This window comes from Symphalangus syndactylus, chromosome X (assembly GCF_028878055.3).
Source record: "Symphalangus syndactylus isolate Jambi chromosome X, NHGRI_mSymSyn1-v2.1_pri, whole genome shotgun sequence".
In the NCBI taxonomy this organism is placed as follows: domain Eukaryota; kingdom Metazoa; phylum Chordata; class Mammalia; order Primates; family Hylobatidae; genus Symphalangus; species Symphalangus syndactylus.
Window position 1 is genome coordinate 155,800,451 of NC_072447.2, and position 21,260 is coordinate 155,821,710.

The 21,260-nt window shown below is 54.1% G+C and overlaps 1 protein-coding gene across 4 annotated transcripts; it reads left to right on the forward strand.

Annotated features, from left to right (window-relative positions):
• Positions 1-3,744: 3,744 nt before the first annotated feature.
• ZFP92 (ZFP92 zinc finger protein) lies at positions 3,745-18,721 on the forward strand. Of its 4 annotated transcripts, XM_055268416.2 has the most exons (6): positions 3,745-3,987; positions 4,251-4,299; positions 10,581-10,631; positions 10,947-11,073; positions 12,494-12,598; positions 12,909-18,721. In XM_055268416.2, exons 3-6 carry the CDS (start codon positions 10,599-10,601, stop codon positions 13,892-13,894), a joined length of 1,251 nt encoding a protein of 416 aa, XP_055124391.1. In that variant the 5' UTR covers positions 3,745-3,987; positions 4,251-4,299; positions 10,581-10,598; the 3' UTR covers positions 13,895-18,721. The 4 variants fall into 4 exon arrangements, with proteins under 4 accessions (XP_055124391.1, XP_063490860.1, XP_055124392.1 ...); XM_063634790.1 differs by lacking the exon at positions 10,581-10,631; XM_055268417.2 differs by lacking the exon at positions 4,251-4,299 and having other exon boundaries at positions 10,171-10,631.
• The last annotated feature ends 2,539 nt before the right edge of the window (positions 18,722-21,260 follow it).

Genomic DNA, 21,260 nt, shown 5'->3' on the forward strand with positions numbered 1-21,260 from the left:
CGTAGCTCAGGGCATGGTGACTCCCATCCCCAAATCAATGGGTGGCTCCTGATTGGTTCAAATGCAGCTGCACATGTGTTCCTGGGGCAACCGTTAGTGATCCGAGCAGTCCATGGCCCAAATGGCCCAGTCAGACCAAAGGGAAGTTTTCAGATTTTATCCACAGAGGAGGGGCCTCTCTTTCCTTGAGCAGGAACAAGGAAGCACGTGATCCCAGCGGACACTGACAGACATTCTCTAGCACACAGGCAGCAGCCTGAAGCCAGAGCCAAGACTTGAGGTTGGAAAGAGGCTGGGGCCTGGGTGACTGCTCAGGACAGTGAAGCAACTAGAGGGGGCACAATAGGGCTAGCTGTGGCCACACTGGGAGGGATAGTTGAGAAACAGTTGTGATCAGACTGGGAGTGTCAGTGAAGGGAAAGGGAGGCCGTCCTGGGAGGCACAGTGAGAACGGTAGTGGCCACACTGAAAAGGATCAGCAGAGGGTCAGTGGTGGCTCCCCTCTGGGACATTCAGGAACCGGAGCCACAGCTGCAGCCATGAGAGAAGCTGCCACTCAGGCAGTGGACGGCCACCTGCCGGGGCAGGTGCCCAGCTGAGCTGCAGGCCCTCAGGCTTCTGAAGGCCAAGACGGCCTGCCCTGAGGCCTGGGCATTGCTCCCTCCCGGCACCCAGGCCTGACACTATTGCCCCTACCGGCCTCACCCTGAGGGTCCCATCAAGCCTCAGGGGTCCCAGGGTTGGACAAACTGGCCCACATGACACAAGGCATTCTCCATGCCATGAGCCACGCAGTACTCCAACCTTTCTGCAGGGTCAAGGAGCAACCTGCATGACCTGAGGCATTGCCACGTGCATTCCATCCCCTGCTTTCCCCAGAGCCACTGTCTCCTGGGACTGCAGCCTGGCCATCCCCTCCTCCACTCACTGGCTGCACCCCATCTACAGCACTTTTCTGGCAGGGGGTCGGAAGCAGGAGTTGCACAAAAACAGCTCATCCAGTCCAGACACACATCCTGTCCCCACAGGGGCTCAGAGTCGCTATCACCCTCAATGGATATCTGAGGCTGGCAGCATATTCCCAAGGCTCTACATGCAGCCCAAGACCACCTCCCTCCAAGGGCACTCCAGCAGAGCCGTCAGCCACAGCCCAGCTGACCCCTGGGACAGGTGCTGCCCTGACCCCTGCTGTGAAGGTGGCTTACAGCCCCCTTTGGCCTGGCCTTCCCCCACTTGCTCGCTCACTTCCCACAGACAGCTTGGCTTCACCCTGGACCTCCCTGCTGGGCCCCTGGGCACCTGCTGTGGCTTAGGAGACCGGCTGCCAACCTGCCCCCAGAAGGGGGCTGCCTGTGGCCTGGCGGGTGCCCACGGCACAGTGGGCAGCACCACAGCTGTGGGAAAGCGTTCACTCCCCTGTCCCCCGGCTACCTCACCTGCCCATCCTGGGCCAGCCTAGGACAAGGGGAGAATGGGAGACCAGAGCTGGGGAGCAGCCAGGCCAGCCAGTCTGTGAGAGGGCTAGGTGTGGTGGGAACCCAGGGAGGAGAGGGGACCTCCCCACTTCCAGACCCCAACTCTTTCTCCCCAGGTTCTGAATCCGGGTTTGCTGCCTGGGAGGCCCTGTCCCTGCCTAAAGCAGAGATGGAGGTGCCTCTCTCAGGAGGCCCCAGGCCTCAGGGCCACATTAAGGGGAGTGGAGAGGAGAGAGGGCCGTGTGAGGACCGCCGGCGGGGCCGGTGTGCCCTGTCATCCTCTCTAGGTTGGGCGTGTGTTTGCAATTCTTTACAGTAAAAAACTGAAAACATGCTGCAAGGGAGAATGATCTCCCGACAGGATCGTGGGCTTGTCAAGGTCGTCTTCACTTGCTCTAGACCTTGTGCTCTTCAGCTGACCGCGCTGCCGCCTCCATCACCAATGCGTCCACACACACAGTGCAGGCAATGGTGCACACGGTGGCCCCTGCTCCCCCATTTCTAGGCTTGTGTGGGACCCGCAGCCCAGTGCACATGGCCCTCTCTCTTGCAGTGGAAGTGGGGCGCACTCCCAGGGGCCCCCTTCCCCTGCCCGAGGCACACACTCCCCAGCCTCCATGAAGGTTGGCCGCTCACACTCTCTGGAAATGAGCCAAGCCCAATAGGAGCTGCCTTCCCAAGGTCGCCCCAGTCCCCACCAGGTTACTGGACGATGCGGGTGCAAAGGTCCCCCCGCCCCCCGCCTCCACGGCCCAGGAGGACTCTGGGCTCAGCCCATTCCCTCGTGTCGGAGTGGCCTGGGCTGCCGCAGCAAATGACCACAAACCGCGTGGCTTCAGCCAACAGGAATTGACTCTCCCAGTTCTGGAGGCCGGAGTCCAGAATCGGGCGCTTCCTCCAGTGGCTCTGGGGGAGGATCCACCCACCTCTTCCAGCTCCTGAGGGCCCTGGGCACTCCCCACCTTCGCCTCCACATGGCCTTCTCTGTGTCTCTCTCTCCTGTCTCTTCTAAGGAAACTGTCCTTGGATTCTCGGCCCCCTGGATCATCTAGGTTGCTCTCATCTCCACATCTTCAATTTAATGACATCTGCAGACACCCTTTTTTGGCATATAAGGCCTTGTTCACAGGGCCTGGGTGTTAAGATATGGACATATCTTTCAGGGGGCACCAACCAGTCACCCAACAACATCTCGACAGCCCAGGCCCCAGCCTGCCCAGCCAGAGCCTCGGTGAAGGGACAAGCTTGGGCACCAGGACACACAGCCGAGGGCCACCGGGAGCCTCCTTGCCTCTGCTCCGGGAAAGGGGCTCCGAAGCTGTCCCTGCACTGGGCCCCCGGGGGCCCTGCTCCCTGCAGCTGGAGGTTCCCTGAGCGGCGTCCCCGCCCTTCCCCTATGCCCCGGATGGACGGCTTTCGTTCTGGGAGCACAGGCCTGCTGAGGGCTCCTTGCTGCGGGCCAAGTGCTCCTGGCCAGGGCCCAGGGTCTCTGAAGAAAAGAAACCCCTGAGCTCTGGTTCAGAGGCCAAGGGGGCTCCGGCCTCGTGCTCAGTTCCCAGTGGCCGGGGCTGGGATATGTGATGTGGCTGATTTTTCCCTGTTGCTTTTCTTTTACGGTCTTTTTCATACGCTTCACTATTTGTCAAAGATCTCACAATTGTCATCAGAGCGATATCCCAACCAACCTTGGATTTCAATCCCTGTTCTACCACGTGGAGCATGACCCGTTGGAAAATGACAAACTCCAGGTGGGATCCCCTCCGGTAACCTGAGGGAAAGCCAGATGCACCCAGAAGGTCTTGGCTTCTTGCACTTCCCTGATCTCCTTTTTCCCCTCCTCGTGTCTCCACACCATCCTCCCTGAGTCACCTCTCACCTCTTCCCCGCTTTCTGATCCTTGCCATCCTGGGTCACTCCTTTACTGAGTGACCATGGCAGGGATACTTGGTGCTAGCTGCCCTGCAGAGGTCCCGGGGACCCCAGCAAGATGAATAACTGAATGAATGGACGTAATAATGCCCAGGGGCCTAGCCCATGGAAGGTGTTCTGCCAACGAGGGTCCCTCCCCTGTCCCCTTCAGGAACCGCGGTGCGCTGACCACTTCGACACCAGCCTTCAGAGCAGCCCAGACAGAAAGCGGAAGTGCCTCGGGGCGAGTGGGGAGCCCGGCCAGACGCCCCTGTGGGGAGGGCGCGGGGCGGGCCGCCATCCCTCTGCTCCGCGCATGCTCCATGCCCCCCCCAACGCGCCCCGTTCCCACGCTGCCGCCGCCCCGGCCCCGCCCGCTCCCGGCCCGCTCGTCGGCGCACCAGACTGAGACTCCCCTTAAGGACGCTCTTCGCGAGCGGTACCCAGAGGCAAAGTCGAGACAAGCCCGGGAGCCCCCACCCCCCGCCCGCGTTTCCTGGGGACGCGGCCTCGGAGGGCTTCTCGGAGGAGGCGGCGGCCTTGGCCTCGGGCCTGCTGGGGGCAGGAAGGGAGGCCGACTCCTTCGGCCGCCCGCCGAGCCCAGGTAGGAGGGCCGAGCTGGGCCGCAGGGGTGCGGGTAAGCGGGTAAGGGGCCCGTCTCGGCAGGGTGCAGGTAGGGAGGCGGACGAGGGAGCTGCGGCGGCGGCGACAGGCAGGGACGCCCTGGCAGGCGGGCTAGCACTGAGTGGCCGGACCAGCCCTCGGGGCCGCCCCGTACCAGGGGCGCCAGGGGAGAAGAGACATCCAGGGCTGGGCGCTGGGAGCCGCGGCCCGTGTTTGTCAATTTCTCTCCTGATTGGTTTCCAGCCACCGGTCCCGAGGCTGGCTAAAGAGCATCCTGTCGCTGATCTGCCTGGTGAGTTTGGATTTTGCACGTCTGGGTGTGAGAGTGCTGGGCAGACTGGCATTGTGAGGTTGTGGCACTGCTGCCCAGGCACCGGCCCTGAGGGTCTCCAGATGGGGGCAGGATGCCCAAAATTGTGCTCCAGAGGGTATCAGGTGGGGGCTGGTGCCTCGCGGTGGCGCGGGATGTTGACCAGGTGACTGGCATGCCACGGAAAAGCATAAGCTTAGCCAAGCCAAGGAGGAAGCGAACAGCCGATGGAAGTGGTGGGCAAGGGTGAGAGAAGGAGCTAGCCGAGCTGGGCAGAAAGCGGCGCCCAGCGCTTCCCTACAGGGCTAGTTGTGACTGATTCAATCCCACAGATACCTCCTGAGCAAGCATTTGAGATCTGCCAGGGACACGGCGGTAGTAAGCCCTGCCCTGTGGTTCTCGTTCTAGTGGCTGAGCGCAGACAATAAGCAGAAAACGTTTTCCATTAGTAATTACAGAGTCTGTTAAAAGGCAGTAAGAGCCGGGGAAGGGAGGTCTGGTTGCCAGTTTAGGTGGTGTGGTTAGAATAAGTCTCATTTCAAAGGCAACATTTCTACCAAAACTTGAAGGTGGTAAAAGAGCGAGGCATGTGGTTATGGTTTTGGAAGAGCATTCTAGGCACAAGGAATCCCCTCTACAAAGGCCCTGAGGCAGGAGTGGCCTGGCTCAAGGGAGCAAGAGTGTGGCAGGAGCAGAGGGAGGTGCAGAGGTGGGAGGAGGGTTGGGCAAGGTCAGGAAGGGTTGTGTGAGTTTACTCTGAGTGACACGGGCATCCCAGGGATAACTGTGAGCAGAGAAGGACAGGACCCGACCCACCTCTTAGAAGGATCCCTCAGCGAGCAGCCTGGGTGGCCCGCTTTTGGCTAGGTTAGCCTCTGCCCCCAGAGGGCAAGGCCTGCCCAGCTGCAAGGAAGCTCCTCAGAGGACTTTTTCAGGCTAGGCTGCATGGAGGGCCCCGGTCGACCCATGCAGCACCCAGGCCGGGCCTTGGCTCTGGGTTTCTCCAGTTTCCTTCTCCAGCCGTTCTGCCAGGTGGGCAGCAGGTGACTAGGGCCTCAGGCCAAGGAAAGCTGGTGGGGCTGAGAGAAGCAAGATCCCCCAGGACGGAAGAAACCCAACCAAAGTGGCAATGCCTGTCCCTTGTTGTGGATGAAAAAGCCCAAATTCCTGCTCCCACCGAGTGGGACTGCTGGATGCTTTTCTGAATGTTGCTTGTTTGTGTAGGTTCTTTTTTGTTTTTCTGGGAATATCTCCCCATCTAGTGGTTGTCTTAAGGCATCCTGCTAGAGCTGGCTTTCCCCTTGGTTGGCCAGGCTTCCTCGCCAGCAGTGGCCCTGCATCATCCCCTTCCCTGCGCTCCCCGCGTGGAGCACCCTGCATACTCAGTTCCACCCATAGGCTAAGGTCCACAACAGGGGTCCCGGGTCCGAGGCCCCTCGCAGAGGTGGAGCAGCCCTGGAGGGGCTGGCGGTGGCACCGGTCACCCCGGTTGATGGGCCTTTCTGGCTCCTTACCTGAGGCGCCGAGGTCTGGTGGATTCTCACCTGCGTGCCCGATGCCCTGCCTCGGGGAAGCCTGGCTTCAGAGCCCAGGATTATCCCTCTGCTTGGCCTCTGCTCTGCTGGTCCCCAAAGGTCACAGGGTCTTACCGGTCCAGCTGGAAGAAGCTGCTCTCTAGTTCCGCCAGGCGCCTTCCAGGTGCTTCTGTCCTCAGATGCACGGAGTAGTGCCCACCTGGGTGTTATTTGAGTTCTATGGGCACAGGGTTTGTCGTGTCTTTCTTTCCAGGAGTTGAAATTGTAGATGATTTTCGGGAACTAGCTCTCAAGGACAGGCACTGCTCTGGGTGACGGCTTGGTGTGGCCAGCACCTCCGCTGGGTCTTCCGATGCTGCACTTGAGTGCGGGTCTCCGTCTCTGGGCGGACTCCTGCCAATGGGGTGTTCACTCAGAGGGTCACCACTCAACAGTGCTCTGCTCCCTTGGGGCTCAGACCTGCCTCAGTAATCTTGGGGTGGAGGGACTAGAGATAACTCCTCCCCCTTTCAACTTGTCCAAAATGGGTAGTGAACTTTCAGTACTGTTATGGTAGGGAAAAAAATGAGCTTATGCTGCTTTTCAAGACAATAATTTTATACTAGTCTGAAAGCACTGGCAAATTATCAGTAACACCTCCGCACGCACCTTTAGTTTTGCAGGGCTCCCAGTGACTGACGGTGTGTTATAATGAAATGAGGTGTGGCCTGTGGGCATTGGAATGATTTTACCTATAGGAACATTTCTTTTCCCTCCTTTTTGATTGAGGTGAGATTCACACGACATAAAAATTAATTTTTTAAGACAGAGTCTAGCTCTGTTGCCCAGGCTGGAGTGCAGTGGTGCAATCACAGCTCGCTGCAACCTCCACCTTCCCAGTTCAAGCCATCACCCCACCTCAGCCTCCCAAGCATCTGGGACTACAGACATGCGCCACCACGCCCAGCTAATTTTATGTATTTTTTGTAGAGATGGGATCTCACCATGCTGGCCAAGCTGGTCTCCAACTCCTGAGCTCAAGTGATCCACCCACCTCGGCCTCCCAAAGTGCTGGGATTACAGGTGTGAGCCACCACGCCCGGCCAAATTAACCATTTTAAAGAGAACAATTCAGAGGCCATTTAGTACATTCACCATGTTGTGCAGTCACCACCTCTATCTGGCTCCAGAACATTCTCATTGCCCCATAAGGAAACCTCTAGACCCATTAGCAGTCACTCCCCATCCTCCCAGCCCCTGGCACCCACCAATCTGCCTTCTGACATGATGGATTTACCTGTTCTGGACAGACATGTCTTATGAGAGTTAAAGGTTCTTTGGATGACAGGACCCTGGGATAGATGAAAGGCACAGCTTTTTGTTCTGTATAGCTCTGAACGAGAGAAGGCTGCCAGGCAGGGCCACACACGAGTTAGACCCGGGGACAGGGAAACAGCAGCTGGGCCCGGAAGGGGCCAGCAGAGGCGGGTGGCTAGGTTTCTCCGGCTTCCTTTGGATTGATTAAGTTTTCAGGCTCCAGGGCATAGGGGCTGTCCCTACTTGTCTGGTGCCTGGCCCCAGAGTGTGGGGGCCCAATGAGGCAGGGGCCGTTGGAGTGTGTGTTTGGTGGCCCCAGAGAAAGGGAAATTGTAAGAAAAGTGGTGAGAGTGGGGACTTAGCAAACTGCCCTCCAAGGGCATAGCGATGAGAGGTTTTAGCCACTATTTCAAAACTAGGTCAAGACGGCTCTTGGGAAATGTGATGTTACATCACAAAATGGAATCATACAATATGTGACCTTTCAAGTCTGCATCTGGCTTCTTTCACTGAGCAGTGTCCTCAGGGTTCATCCACATGGTAGCATGTGTCAGAATTTCCTTTCTTTCTATGGCCAAATACTTTTCCATTGTATATATAGACTCATGGTGTTGGCCCATCCATCCGTCGATGGACATTTGGGCTGCTTCCACCTTTCGGCTGTAGTGATTAATGCTGCTGTGAACACGGGTGCACAAGGGTTTGTGTGAACCACCTGTTTTCAATTCTTTGGGGGTATATACCCAGAAGTGAAATTGCCGGGTCATATGATAACTATGTTTAACTCATTGACAAGCCACCAGTCTGTTTTCCACAGTTTTTTTTTTTCTTTTTAATCACCATCTTGCCTTTTTTGTGTCAGCTTTTCTCTTTTTCTCTTTGTGAAAGGTTTTAAAGAAAGTTGCATGCCATTCCCTCCCCCAGATGCTTCAATATGCATTTCTTTAAAAGGGACATTTTCTTCCATGACCCAGTGCCACTATCCATCCAACACATGAGCAGTAATGATCCCCTACTTTCTTCCGAGGGCCACCCCATAGTCACCCCCTCCCAATGATCCCTAATGCCTTTGATGACTCTCTCATTTACGCCAGCATCTCATTGATGACCCCTCTTGCAGTTGGGTGTTGGGCCCCTTAAATCTCTTTTCATCTAGAACAGCCTCTCTCCCCAGTCTCCTTTCTCCCCCCATGACACTGATTTGCAGAGGATACTGGCCCCGTTGCTCTATGGAACAGCCCACTTTCTGGGTCGGGCAGGTTGCTTCCTTGTGGTGTCATCTATTCCCAAGGGCCTCTGGGCACTGGACATTGAGTGCCAAGGCTGCGTTCAAATCCAGTCATATGGCTTTGGTAGGATACCTTCCTACTGCATCCTGGCAGCAGGACTGTCCCACCCTATGTCCCACTGCTAGGTTAGATAACTCTCTTGCAGCCCTCAAATAATCACAGGATGGCATTTTGATATGTGATACCCCTTTCTCTCTCAAGTCTTTAACCTAATGGTTTAGCATCCATTCCACCCTCAGAGATTCAGAACATCAGCTTATGTATCTTGGACCAATGTTGGCTGGCAGGTCTTCATGGATGATAAGGGACTTTGGAGCAATTTAAACGCCAAGCAAATACTATGGCTGTCCTCTATGCTCCTGGGACCCTGTCCCCTCTCCCTCTCTCCTGTGGCGTTGTTGGCACGAACAAACTGTAGTCACCCACTGGAACATCAACAAAAGCTTGGAGACCAACAAAATGGAAATCCCAGGCAGAGAAGCAGAGAAACCAGGAAGTAGCTGGTGGGGGCGTGTGCTGAGAAAGGAACAATCTTTTACCCCCAGTCCTAGTCCTCCTGTGTTGCTGTACCCAGAGGCTGGGTAATTTATAAAGAGAAAAGGTTTCTTTAGCTCAGGATTCTGCTGGCTGGAAAGTTCAAGACTGGGCGTCTGCATCTAGCGAGAGCCTCAAGCTGCTTCCATTCATTCAGGGTGGGAGTCGAAGGGGAGCTGGTGGCACACGACATGTGCAGAGACCACGTGGCCAGAGGGGACACAAGATGAGGGGAGGAACCAGGCTCTTTTTAACAACCAGCTCTCACAGGGCAAGGACTCACTCACCCCTGAGGGAGGGCATTAATCTGTTCATGAGGGACTCACCCCCATGACCCAAACAACTCCCATGAGGCCCCACCTCCAACACTGGGGATCAAATTGCAACGTGACGTTTGGAGACTCAGATATCCAACCCACAGCACTGACTGTCATCTGGCATTGAGAACTGATGTGGAGAAGTCCTGAGGCCGAGGTGAATTTTGTCCACTTTGTCAATTTCATGTTCCCTACTCTTAGCCTGAAACTCAACTTCCTACTGTCCCTCCAGGGTCACACATGGTGTCATCCTCTGCGCCTGTTCCCTAATTTTCAGCACCACGAATGCCAAATGCAGGACCATCTGAGGGCCAGGGTATGTGCTGTGCCATTGGCTGGCTACTCTCTTTGCCACTTGCAGCCTCCAGCTCTCTGCCTGAATATCACCCCTTCAGAGAGCACCCCCACTACTGTAGGTCCCCCTTGATTCTGCACTGCCCTCACCTCTCTTCTCTTCATCTTGCAAAGGGAGGTCGTACATGTGCATTTGGAGTTTCCTTAAGAATCCCGACCTGAGGGAAGGGGATTGGCAGTGGAGCTTCCAGGAATGGCTGGAAAATTGGGGTCAGGGGACGCTGGCCACGTGGGGAGAGAGCTAAGAAAAGCAGCAAAAGAAGAAAAGAAAGGAAAGAAGGAACGGGCTCCCTCGAAAGCCTGGTCAGGCGAGCGCCAGTATGGGAAGTGAGCATGGCAGCTCAGTTGCAGAAAGTGTCCTGGGTTTGAATGGTGCCCCCCAAAAAGACATATTGAAGTCTCAACTCCTGGTATCTGTGACTGTGACCTCATTTGGAAAAGGAGTCTTTGCAGCTGTAATCAAGGTAAGATGAGGTCATACTGTAGGAGCAGGGTGGGCCCTAATCCAGTGACTGGCATTCACAACAGACCAGGGAAATTGGGACACAGACACACACAGAGAGAGGACGGCCACACGAAGACAGAGGCCGAGAAGGATTGCTGGAAACCACCAGAAGCCAAAAGAGGCGAGAAAGGGGCTTCAGTGGAGCGGGGGCCTGCCAGCACCTGGATCTCGGACTTCTGGCCTCCAGAACCGGGAGAGAAAATTGTGTGTTGCTTGAAGGCCCCGATTTGTAGTACTTGTTATGGCCACCCCAGGAAGCCATACAGAAGGTCTGATGGTGAGGGGCCCTTGGTGAAGCTGCAGGAGTGAGAACACCACAGGCGGCCGCTGTGCTTATTTCACAAGAAAAACTAAGCAGGGTCTTCAAGCAGGTCGCAGATTGGCTGCTCCAGGCTGGCCTGGGCTCACAGGGGGCTCTTTGCATTTCCCTTAGCTCCTCTGCACCCTGGTGATGGCAGCCATTCTCCTGACCACGAGACCCAAGGTGAGTGGTGGCCCCTCTCCCTGGCCTCTCCCCCTGGCAGCCCCCGTCTGCTGCCTCCTCATGCCCAGGCCTCTCCAGCTGGGCTGAGCTCAGGCTGCCCTTAGCATCGTTTTCCTTTCCTGAGGCGCACAATCTGGGCTTCCTGCCTCTGTCAGCTGTGCTGCCTGTTTTTCTGTCTTACAACTCGTGCAACCTGAGTCTTTCCACCTGCTGAGCCTTCCAGGGCTCCCCCCACCCCACGTTTTGTTTCTGTAAGCTCCTCCAGGGGCCCAGGGGGTTGAATTCCCCTGTGGCCACAAGAATGCCTTATTTTAGGTGCCAGTATCTTTTGAGGATGTGTCCGTGTACTTCACAAAGACAGAATGGAAGCTTCTGGACCTCAGACAAAAGGTCCTCTACAAGCGGGTGATGCTGGAGAACTATAGCCATTTGGTGTCACTGGGTAAGTAATCCCTCCACGACATACACACACCCAGTTCCACCTACTCTGTCTCTGGGCTCAGTTTATTTCCGAGATTCCTGTTTGTTGGTTGCTATGAGCCCAAGAATAAATGCATTTCTCCATCAGACCAGTAATACCGGGAATCCATTGCAGGCCAGCCGCCATCTCATTAGGATGGTTTTTAGCTAAGTGGCCTGGACCTGTAAATGTTTTAGGTAAATGCGTTGGCCTGTAAGTTTCAGAACCAGACTTATCTTGTGTATAAAATCGTGGATCGACTAAAGGTCTTTCTACTCAAAAGAGAGATGCAAATTCTCCTGGAATATTTATGTGCACTCTTTTAGATTTAATTCGTTTCTATGACGGCTGCATTTTGCATGCGTTCCACTTTATAAAATTTAGCAACATCTTTTCCTTCCATTGACCAGGGAGGTCCCACGAAGTGTAGACTTGGATTTCAAGCCTTGAGAAGTCCCGGGAGGAGCTGGGGCAGCTTGGAGCACGCTGCTGTCCCCCTTCCATGCCAGTGCACACCCACTGCCGGAAGGGGCAGCAATTTTGCCAATTAAAGGGCAAAAGCAGGATTCACAGGCTAGACGGATGGGGGCCGGAGCACTCAGGAAGGTTTTCAGGTGGGGTGCAGAACCTCCGAGGGTGCCAGTGACTTGCCCCCGCCTCACACAGCTGATGAGAGATGCATGCGTGAAACAGAGTGGGGCCGGGCCTCTGGCCTTTCCCCCGGTGTGCCCAGCAAGGTTGGCTGCTGCAGCTAAGCTCAGACACTCCACTTCCCAGTGGAAATGGAAACACTCCACTTCCCCTTGCTGCTGGAGGGGAAATCCAGAGGGTCTTCAACATTGCACCCTGCTGCCTTTGGGGTTGTGGGGGTCTGACTCCACAGATTTTGCCTCTGTAATCTAGCCCCATAGAGGGAAAGCAGCTTCATCCCCTGGATTCCTTCTGACACTCACCAGGCAGACCTGGGGTTCCAGGGAGGGGTCTGGGATCCTCAGTGGAGTTGGATGATGAAACAGGGCAATTCAGCTTTCGGGGCACATGGCTGTCAGCCTCCCAATACTCCCTGGGGCTTGCAAGCCCTTCTTCTGTCCCTCAGGGTGCCCACACACATCCCTGAGTTCTCATGAGCTTTTCAGCCTCCCTGCAGGCCAGGTGACAAACACAGTTGTCCTCACGGCCCAAACCGCCAGCTACTGAAGATCTCCGTGCCCACCTGGCCCTGGACGTGCAGGAGCCCTTGCCCTCGTAGAGGGACTCGGCCCTTTCTCTGAGCCTTCCCAGTAGTGCTTTTTAGAGAGTTCTTTATTCTCTGTTACCTGAAGATACTGAGAATTGCCTGAGTTCAGGAGCGACCCTGCCCTTAGCCATAGCGGTCCTGACCTGCTTCATATTCCACGCCCAGGATTTTCCTTCTCCAAGCCTCACCTGATCTCCCAATTGGAACGAGGGGAAGGACCTTGGGTAGCAGACATCCCCAGAACCGGGGCCACCGCAGGATTGCACATAGGTGAGTGAGAGGTGCTCAACCAGCTCCCCATCGAGGGGGAAAGAAATAGCAGTGGCAAAGGAGGCGGGGGAGGGTACCCTGCCGCTTCGGGTGGGAAATCCTCTTTGGAAGCAGATGTCAATCTCCAGGTGTCACCGAAGCCCCGCTATCTCCAGCCCATTCCCTGCCGCCTTCATCTCTCCTGTCTGCCTGTGTGATGGCTTTCTGTTCTGTGGTCACCTTGCTCCATCCCCCTATGTTCTCACCTCCTGCTCGTTCATCTCTCTGACTTGGCATGAGGGTGACACTGCCTGGTGCTCTGTCTTTCCAGGTGACAGAACACAGAGCAAGACGTCGACTTCAACGCAGAAGCATTCTGGACGACAACTCCCCGGGGCCGATCCACAAGGTGGCAAGGAGGGGCAGGCGGCGAGGTCGTCTGTGCTCCAGAGAGGTGCCCAGGGCTTGGGGCAGAGCTCGGCCGCGGGGCCGCAGGCCCCCAAAGGCGCGGAGAAGCGGTACCTGTGCCAGCAGTGCGGCAAGGCCTTCAGCCGTAGCTCCAACCTCATCAAGCACCGCATCATCCACAGCGGCGAGAAGCCTTACGCGTGCCCCGAGTGCGGCAAACTGTTTCGCCGCAGCTTCGCGCTCCTGGAGCACCAGCGCATCCACAGCGGCGAGAAGCCCTACGCCTGCCCCGAGTGCAGCAAGACCTTCACGCGCAGCTCCAACCTCATCAAGCACCAGGTCATCCACAGCGGCGAACGGCCCTTCGCCTGCGGCGACTGCGGCAAACTGTTCCGCCGCAGCTTCGCGCTCCTGGAGCACGCGCGCGTGCACAGCGGCGAGCGGCCCTACGCGTGCCCGGAGTGCGGCAAGGCCTTCAGCCGCAGCTCCAACCTCATCGAGCACCAGCGCACGCACCGCGGCGAGAAGCCCTACGCCTGCGGCCAGTGCGCCAAGGCCTTCAAGGGCGTCTCGCAGCTCATCCACCACCAGCGCAGCCACAGCGGCGAGCGGCCCTTCGCGTGCCGCGAGTGCGGCAAGGCCTTCCGTGGCCGTTCGGGCCTCAGCCAGCACCGGCGCGTGCACAGCGGTGAGAAGCCCTACGAGTGCAGCGACTGCGGCAAGGCCTTCGGCCGGCGCGCCAACCTATTCAAGCACCAGGCAGTGCACGGCGCCAGGCGCTCTGCGAAGGCGGAGACGGCGCGGCGGCGAGCGGGCCCTGGGAGCACCGGCCCTGGGAGCACGGTGGCAGCCGCCAGCCCTCCGCGGCCGAGCGCGGCCGCCAGGCCTTCCAGGCCCAGCCGCCGCTGACTCCCCACCAGCGCACCCAGGGCGCGGCGGGTCTGCGTGGGGGGGCCTTCCAGAGGACGTCGAGGCTCAGCCCTCTTCAGGTGGGAAGACTGCCCTCCCAGGGCCTCGATTGCGGCCACAGCCCTGACCTCTTTGGCCATCAGAAGACCCCAGGCAGAGCCTCACCCTGAGGCTGAGAAACGCAGGAAGGACTCAGAACCGAGGACTGCCGCCTGCCCTGGCTCCTCCATCGACGGCAGTGCGGGCTGGGAATGGAGGCCCTCTACTCCCTCCTGAGTCCTGGGCCTTGCACCTGAGGCATAGAGACGGCACCTGGGCCACTCGTCCCCGAGCCACAGGTACTATCGTGTGTGCACAGGCGTGTGTGGAGGGGATGCGTGAACCATCCCTCGGATTTGCATCAGAATCGCCTGCTGCGGGTAGGGAGGAGGCCGCGTGAGGCCAGTGAGGCCAGCCAGCAGGGGGCACACTGGCTTTGAGTTACAGAAGAGTGGTGCATTTCCTCCCTGGGGGTCGTTCCCTCGCCCTAAGAGTTGTTAGTGTTCCCAAGTAGAAGATACTGAAAGCACTTTAATCCTTTAAGCGCTTATATTGCAGGTGGGGGAGGCGCTGAAGTTAGCACAGAGGCAAGAGGCTCCCTGAATGTTGGCATAGGATGGGGGGCTGTGCCGGAAAACTCCCGCCTTGTCTGGGTGCCCCCAGCTGCTTCTGCGAGGAGGAGTAGCGCCCAGGCCCCATCATCCCTGAGCACCAGTGGTTCTGGGAATGGCTAGCCCAGGCCCTGCAGAGAGGATAAGACCCTTCAGGTCACTCACAATTGGACATTTGTAGCTAGCCACCCTGCTGGCTTTGCTTTCCCCCCTGCCTGCCCACTGCCTTCTGCTCCCCAGACCCCACCAGCAAAGGCCACCCTGGCCTCTCTGTCCCCTGTCCCCCTGCCCCGCCCCACCACCAGTGCCTAAAGCTTCGCACTTACCTGCTCCTCCCCATCAGGCAGCTCTCTTGCGGCTGGTGACGATTAGGAGGAAAGCCAGACGGGTTAGGAATTTGCACTTAGGCAACAGAGCAAGCCCAGGAACGAATCTTTCATCGAATGTCTTTTGCGTGACATTTTGTAGAATATTGGACGTTCCGTTGCTTTGCTTGTTTTTGTATTCAGGGGTAATGTACATTGAAAATAGAGATTTTGCCATATCAGAGTATCAGGGATTCACTCCCTAAATAAGAGTCCCCCCAGCCCTCTGAGAAGACCTCAGGCAGGAGAAAGGGGGCCACCCCAGGCCTGCCCCCAGATGAGTGTGGTGGCAAGCCTGGCCCCTCTTCTCCCTACAATGATAACAGTCCACCCCTCTTCCCCTTAGCCCTGCAGAAACAGGGCAGACCCTTCAAATGGCACTTTACTGAAAGCCAAGGGGAATTCTCAAGGAAAAGTCTCGGGGCTGGCAGAGGCAGCTGCTGGCGGGCCCTATCCTAGTCCCCCAGCGCTGTCCCCAGAGCTGGGCTCAGGAGCTCTGCCCCTTGGTGCTCTCAGCCCAGTGTCCTGGTCAGTGGCCACCTCCTTCCAGCCCTGTCCCCTCCCAGGGGAGAGGGGGTTTGTCATCCACAAGGCCTGAGGGCAGGTGGGTGGTAGGCGTGGTGGGGGGGAGGTTCAAAGACAGCTGGCTCCCATCAGGAGAGTGTGGGAAGACCCGAACATACAGGCTTCCCTCGGAGAATGCTGCTTGGAGTGCCAGTCACTAGGACAACTCCAGAAATGTTATACACACACACACACACACACGATATATATGGTTTTATGAAAACTTCTAGAGTTCTTGTAAGTTGCACTTATACCGTAGCCTCCTTCAGTGGGTCCCTATCCCCCATCCTGTGATTGCGTTCTTGTCTGCAAGCCAGTCTCATAAGCCCACAAGTGTGTGTCATGCCTGTCCCCATGTCCTTGATGCCAAGCCCGGTGCTGGTAATCAGTAAGCATGAGTGAAATGGGTCTTGCAGTCCTAGCACCTCAGACTCAGGCTTGGGACCATCGTCGGCTCCAGCCTTGCCTTGAGGCAATCCGAAGCATCTATGACTTTGGGTTTTCCAGAAAAAGAAGTATTAGGAATGGTGTATTTGAAGTCCCTGATGAGGCCATTGGGAAGTCTGGGTTTTTCTGCTGTGCAGACAGTCTTTGCAAGGGCTGGCATGGGTCCGGGAATGCAATGCTCGTGCAGAGTAGGTGCCTGTGGCAGGAGGCCATGCAATTGGGCTCTAGTCTTGCTTCATTCAACTGAACCAGGAAAGAAACAGATCCACGCACTCTGATATCCATTTCCGTTGTTCTAGGAGGTAAATGATTTCGTTCCTACAAGCCAGACAGTAGCTTTCACTAAAGAAGAGTCGACTCCTTCGTATCTTGTCATGCCGTTGGTTCTGATGCATAAGTGAACTCTATTTTTAACGGAAGCTCCTTTTTTTTCACCTCAGGACCTACGCCCAAGACTGACTAGATACAGGCAGGACAAGGTACAGGAGTTTTCAGCAGAAAGCGAAGTTGCCAGGAGAGATGCTGGGCACTTGCACTGTGACTTTAGAGTGCCGGGAAAAGTTCCAGGGTCCCCAGTGCTTACTTAGATAAATGGCATTTAAAATAGTGCAGCCTTTTATTATTGCTTAGTCTAATTTAGCTCCCCTTAATGACATTCTCACTGCAAGGCGGTCATTGCTATCATTTTCTTTTGGGTGTGGCAGTTAGGTGTGCCACGTGAGCTGAACGGGTTTCACATGGAATCAAAGTCAGAATGTTCGAAAAGGACATTTGTGTTTTTCCTTCAATGGTGCCTTGAAATTGGGCTCCCTCCCTCTTGCTGTGTGGGGAACTAGGAGGGTATAGCCCACGCTTGCTTTGTGATGGACAGCTAGAATGTAAAAGCTTAAAACTGTGGGGAAAGTCTTGCCTGTTTTCCAAGGCTTCCTCTACCCTGCCACCCAAGAACTTTCCTGGATGCCAACCTGGGACCCATTTGCATTTGGGCTTTTGCCCTTTGAAACTGTGAATGCTTCAAGAGCCACATAAATGCTCTGGCAGTGTCTCCATGTAACTGGTAACTTGTCCTGGCTGGATTCGTTGTGAAATGGAATTGTTCCCATTTACTCTGGTTGCAGATAAGGAAGATCTATGAGTACTGGCCTGGAAACAAGCCCTCTAGTGTAGAGAGGCCATTCTGAGGGTTTAAACTACATGGATAGACGTTGGGTTCAAGGTTACAGGAAAGGCTGTAAGCCTGAGATTGTGGGGAATGGCCGGAGCTGGGCTTTGGGTGTTCCTTGGGGGGTCCCTGTGAAGGTAAGACAGAAAGGCCTTGTGGGTGACCTGCCTCAGGTCAGCCCAGGGGTGCAGGCTCCTCTGACTGGGACCACAGGCAGCCACCGGAGGCCACTCAGACGCCATGACTCTGAGACCAGAGGGAAGGGAGGCTGGACCTGGTCCCCTGTGTTCCCCAGCAAAGTGCCACATCAGTCTCCTGAGAACACAGCTGTGTGTTCTTTCCAGTCACTTCTGTTCCCAGACTTCAGGCAACATGGCAGCTCCCACACTTGCCAGGGTAGTTGCAAGGGCAGCTCTGGAGACAGGAAGTGGAGGTAGAGGGAAAGGAAGGGAGTCCTTGGCTGGGAAGTGCTTGGGTTGGGACAGGCAGGGAAGAAGGGAAAGTATGAGGTGTGTTCAGGCAAGCTTAGAAGGGCAGAGAGGTTTCGGTAGGACATGTATGGGCTAAAGGGTCAATTAGAACCAGAGTGTGGAGAGTCTGGGATGCCATATACAAAAGTTTGGGCTGTAACAGGATCCTGATGAGGAGCAATTTTCCAAAACATGAAAGAATTATTCTAAGAATGACAAAGGGAAGTTAATGTAAATTATGACTACCACAGGGTTTGAATTTACACACTGACCACCACAAATTTTATAACTGTAGGCATCTCGATGGTTGTGATGCCCATGAGGTGTTGGGCTGGGGGCGTGATGAGGCTGAGGCAACATGAGAGGGGACGTCTTTGACACAAGGGCTCCAGCCACGTGTCTCAGGGGCTCCCACTTGCCATGGGACTCGCAGCTGGTTCCATCTGATGCCAGCCCCAGTGCATCTATCACTGTCTTCACAAAACGGGGGTCCTCCAGGAGTTCTGGACAGCTGCTCTGCAGATTCTTATATACCTTTAATTGAAGGCCTTGGACTTTTGAGAGGAGCGCAGTGCCCTCCTTTTGTGTTCAGGAAGGCCAAACTAGAGCCTTGTCCACTGCCGGGGAATATTCATGTGGGAAATGGAGGCCTGCTGCAGACCTGAAGGTCAATGATTGTTTAATGTTTCTTTGACAGCATTATGAAGGTATAATGGGCATACAAGAAACTGCACGTCTTTAAAGTGTACAGTTGGAGGGTTTTTGGCATGTGTGGACACCCATGAAACCTCCTCTATAATCGAGACAGTGAATTGATCCGCCACTCCCAAAAGTGGCCTTGCGCCTCCAGCAACCCCTCTTTCCTGCTCCTCACTGTCCCCCATCCCCACCGCCACTGCTTGGCTTGCTGTCACTATAGATTAATTTCTATTTTCTAGAATTCCATAGAAATGGACTCATACAGTGTATGTCTGGCCTCTTTCACTCAGCACAATTATTTTTTCACCAGGTGTTTTTGTGCATATCAATACTTCATTTTTTTTTATTGTCGGTAGGATCCCATTGTATGGGTGGACCACAATACCTGTTGAATACCTGTTGATGGACATTTGGGTTGTTACCAGGTTTTGGCCATGACAAATAAAGCTGCTGTGAACATTTGTGTACCAGTTTCTGCGTGGACATATGTTTTCATTTCTCTTGGATATACGGCTAGGAGTGGAATTGTTGGGTCATGTGGTAACTCTGTTTAACTGTGTGAGGAACTGCCAAGTTTTTCCATAGCAGCTGCACCATCTTATGTTCCCACCAGCAGTGTACAAGCGTTTCAATTTCTCCATATCCTCACCAACTGATATAGTTTGGATCTGTGACCCCGCCCAAATCTCACGCTGAATTGTAATCTCCAATGTTGGAGGTGGGGCCTGGTGGGAGGTTACTGAATCATGGGGGCAGGGTTCTCACGAATGGTTTAGTACCATCCTTTTGGTGTTGTCCTCATGATAGTGATTGAGTTCTCCCAAGAGATGGTCCTTTAAAGGCGTGTGGCACTTCCCCCTTCTCTCTCTTGCTCCTGCTCTGGCAGCGTGATGTGCCTGCTCCTGCTTTGCGTTCCACCGTGAGTAAAAGCCCCTGAGGCTTCCCCAGAAGCAGATGCTGCCATGCTTCCTGTACAGCCTGAAAAACCATGAGCCAATTAAACCTCTTTTCTTTATAAATTACCGAATCTCAGGTATTTCTTCATAGTAATGCAAGAACAGACTAATACACTAACACTTGTTATTGTCTGTCTTTTCATTATAGTCATCCCAGTGGGTGTGGGGTGGTATTTCATTGTGGTTTTGATTTGCATTTCCCTGATAACTAATGATGTTGAGCATCTTTTCATGTGTCCATTGGCCATTCATATGTCTTCCTTGAGGAAGTATCTGTTCAAGTATTTTGCCCATTTTTAAATGAGGTTGTTTGTCTTCTTATTAATTTGTAAGAGCTCTAGACACAAGTCCTTTGTCAGATATGTATTTTGCAATATTTTTCTTCCAAACTCTGGCTTGCCTTTCCATTTGCATAACAGTGCATTTTAAAGAGCAGAAGTTGCATTATGTCGATGGAGTCTAAGGTATGGACTTTTAAATTTTATAGCTTGTGCTTTTTGTGTCATAGTTAAGAAATCTTTGCAAAACTCAAGTCACTAAGTCTTTATCCAGTGTCTTCTTATAAAAACATAGACCTGTTTCCTTATAGAAGTTGTATAATCTTAGCTCTTATATTTAGGTCTATGATCCATTTTGTGTGTGGTGTGAGGCAAATTCACAATTCCTTTTTTATATATGGATATCCAGTTTTTCTAGCACAATTTGTTGAAAAGATTATCTCTTCTCCGGTTGAGTTACCTTAGCCCCTTTGTGGAAAATCAGTTGGCCACATGTGTGTGAGTCTAATTCTGGACTCTTCATGGTACCTCATCAGTCAGCACTATGGACTGAATGTTTGTGCCCCCTAAAAATTCATATGTGGAAGCCCTGATCCCCAGTGGGATGGTGTATTAATCCATTTTCACGCTGCTAATAAAGACATATCAAGACTGGGTAACTTATAAAGAAAAAGAAGCTTAATTGACTCACAGGGCCACGTGGTGAGGGAGGCCTCACAATCATGGTGGGAGGCAAGGAGTAGCAAAGTCACATCTTACATGGTGGCAGGGAAGAGAGAACTTGTGCAGGGGAACTGCCCATTGTAAAACCATCAGATCTTGTGAGACATACCATCACAAAAACAGCACAGGAAAGACCCGTCCCCATGATTCAGTTACCTCCCACTGGGTCCCTCATACGACACATGGATATTGTGGGAGCCACAATTCAAGATGAGATTTGGGTGGGAACACAGCCAAACTGTATCACATGGCATTAGGAGTTGGGGCCTTTGGGAGCTGATTAGGTTTAGATGAGGTCATGAGGGTGGGACCCTCATGATGGGATTGGTTCCCAACAACAAGAGGAAGAGACACTAGAGCTTCCTTTCTCCACCCTGTGTGAGGATACAGCAAGAAGGCAGCTGTGTCCAAGCCAAAGAGAACTATTACCAAGAATCAAATCTGCTGGCACCTTGACCTTAGACTTTTAGCCTCCAGAACTGTGAGAAATAAATGTCTGTTGTTTAAGCCACCCAGTCTGTGGTATTTTGTTATAGCACCCCAAGAAAAGTGAGACAATGTCTATCTCGATGCCAATGCCACACTCTCTTGACTACTGTAGCTTTGTTACACGTCTTGAAATCAGGTAATGTGAGTTCTCCAATGCTGTTCTTCATTTTCAAAATCGTTTTGTCTTTTCAAAGTTTGTCACACTTTCACATGAGTTTTAGAATGCCTTGCCAATTTCTATGGGGGGGAAAGCCTACTGGGGTTTTGATTGGATTGCATTGAATCTATAAATCATTTGAGGGAGGATTGATATCTTTAACAATATTAAGCCTTTCAATCTATGAACATGATGTGTCTCTCCATGTTGGGAGCCTTCTTTAAGTTCTCTCAACAATGGGTTGTAGTTTCAATGTTTAGACCTTGGATATGGGTTGCTACAGAACCTACTAGAGTGGATTAAATAATTAGTAGATCCCTACATATGGTTATTGAGTTCATGGGTATTGCTTCAACCATTCCTAGTAACCCTGCATTCTCATTTAGTCCTTCATTTACCTAACAGA

What these genes read in the sequence shown, in the direction of transcription:
- ZFP92 (XM_055268416.2), top strand. Translation starts at nt 10,599, where the DNA reads ATGGCAGCCATTCTCCTGACCACGAGACCCAAG. An exon ending in TCCTGACCACGAGACCCAAG is followed by an intron (nt 10,632 to 10,946) that starts GTGAGTGGTGGC and finishes GCCTTATTTTAG; the next exon opens with GTGCCAGTATCTTTTGAGGA. An exon ending in TAGCCATTTGGTGTCACTGG is followed by an intron (nt 11,074 to 12,493) that starts GTAAGTAATCCC and finishes TTCCACGCCCAG; the next exon opens with GATTTTCCTTCTCCAAGCCT.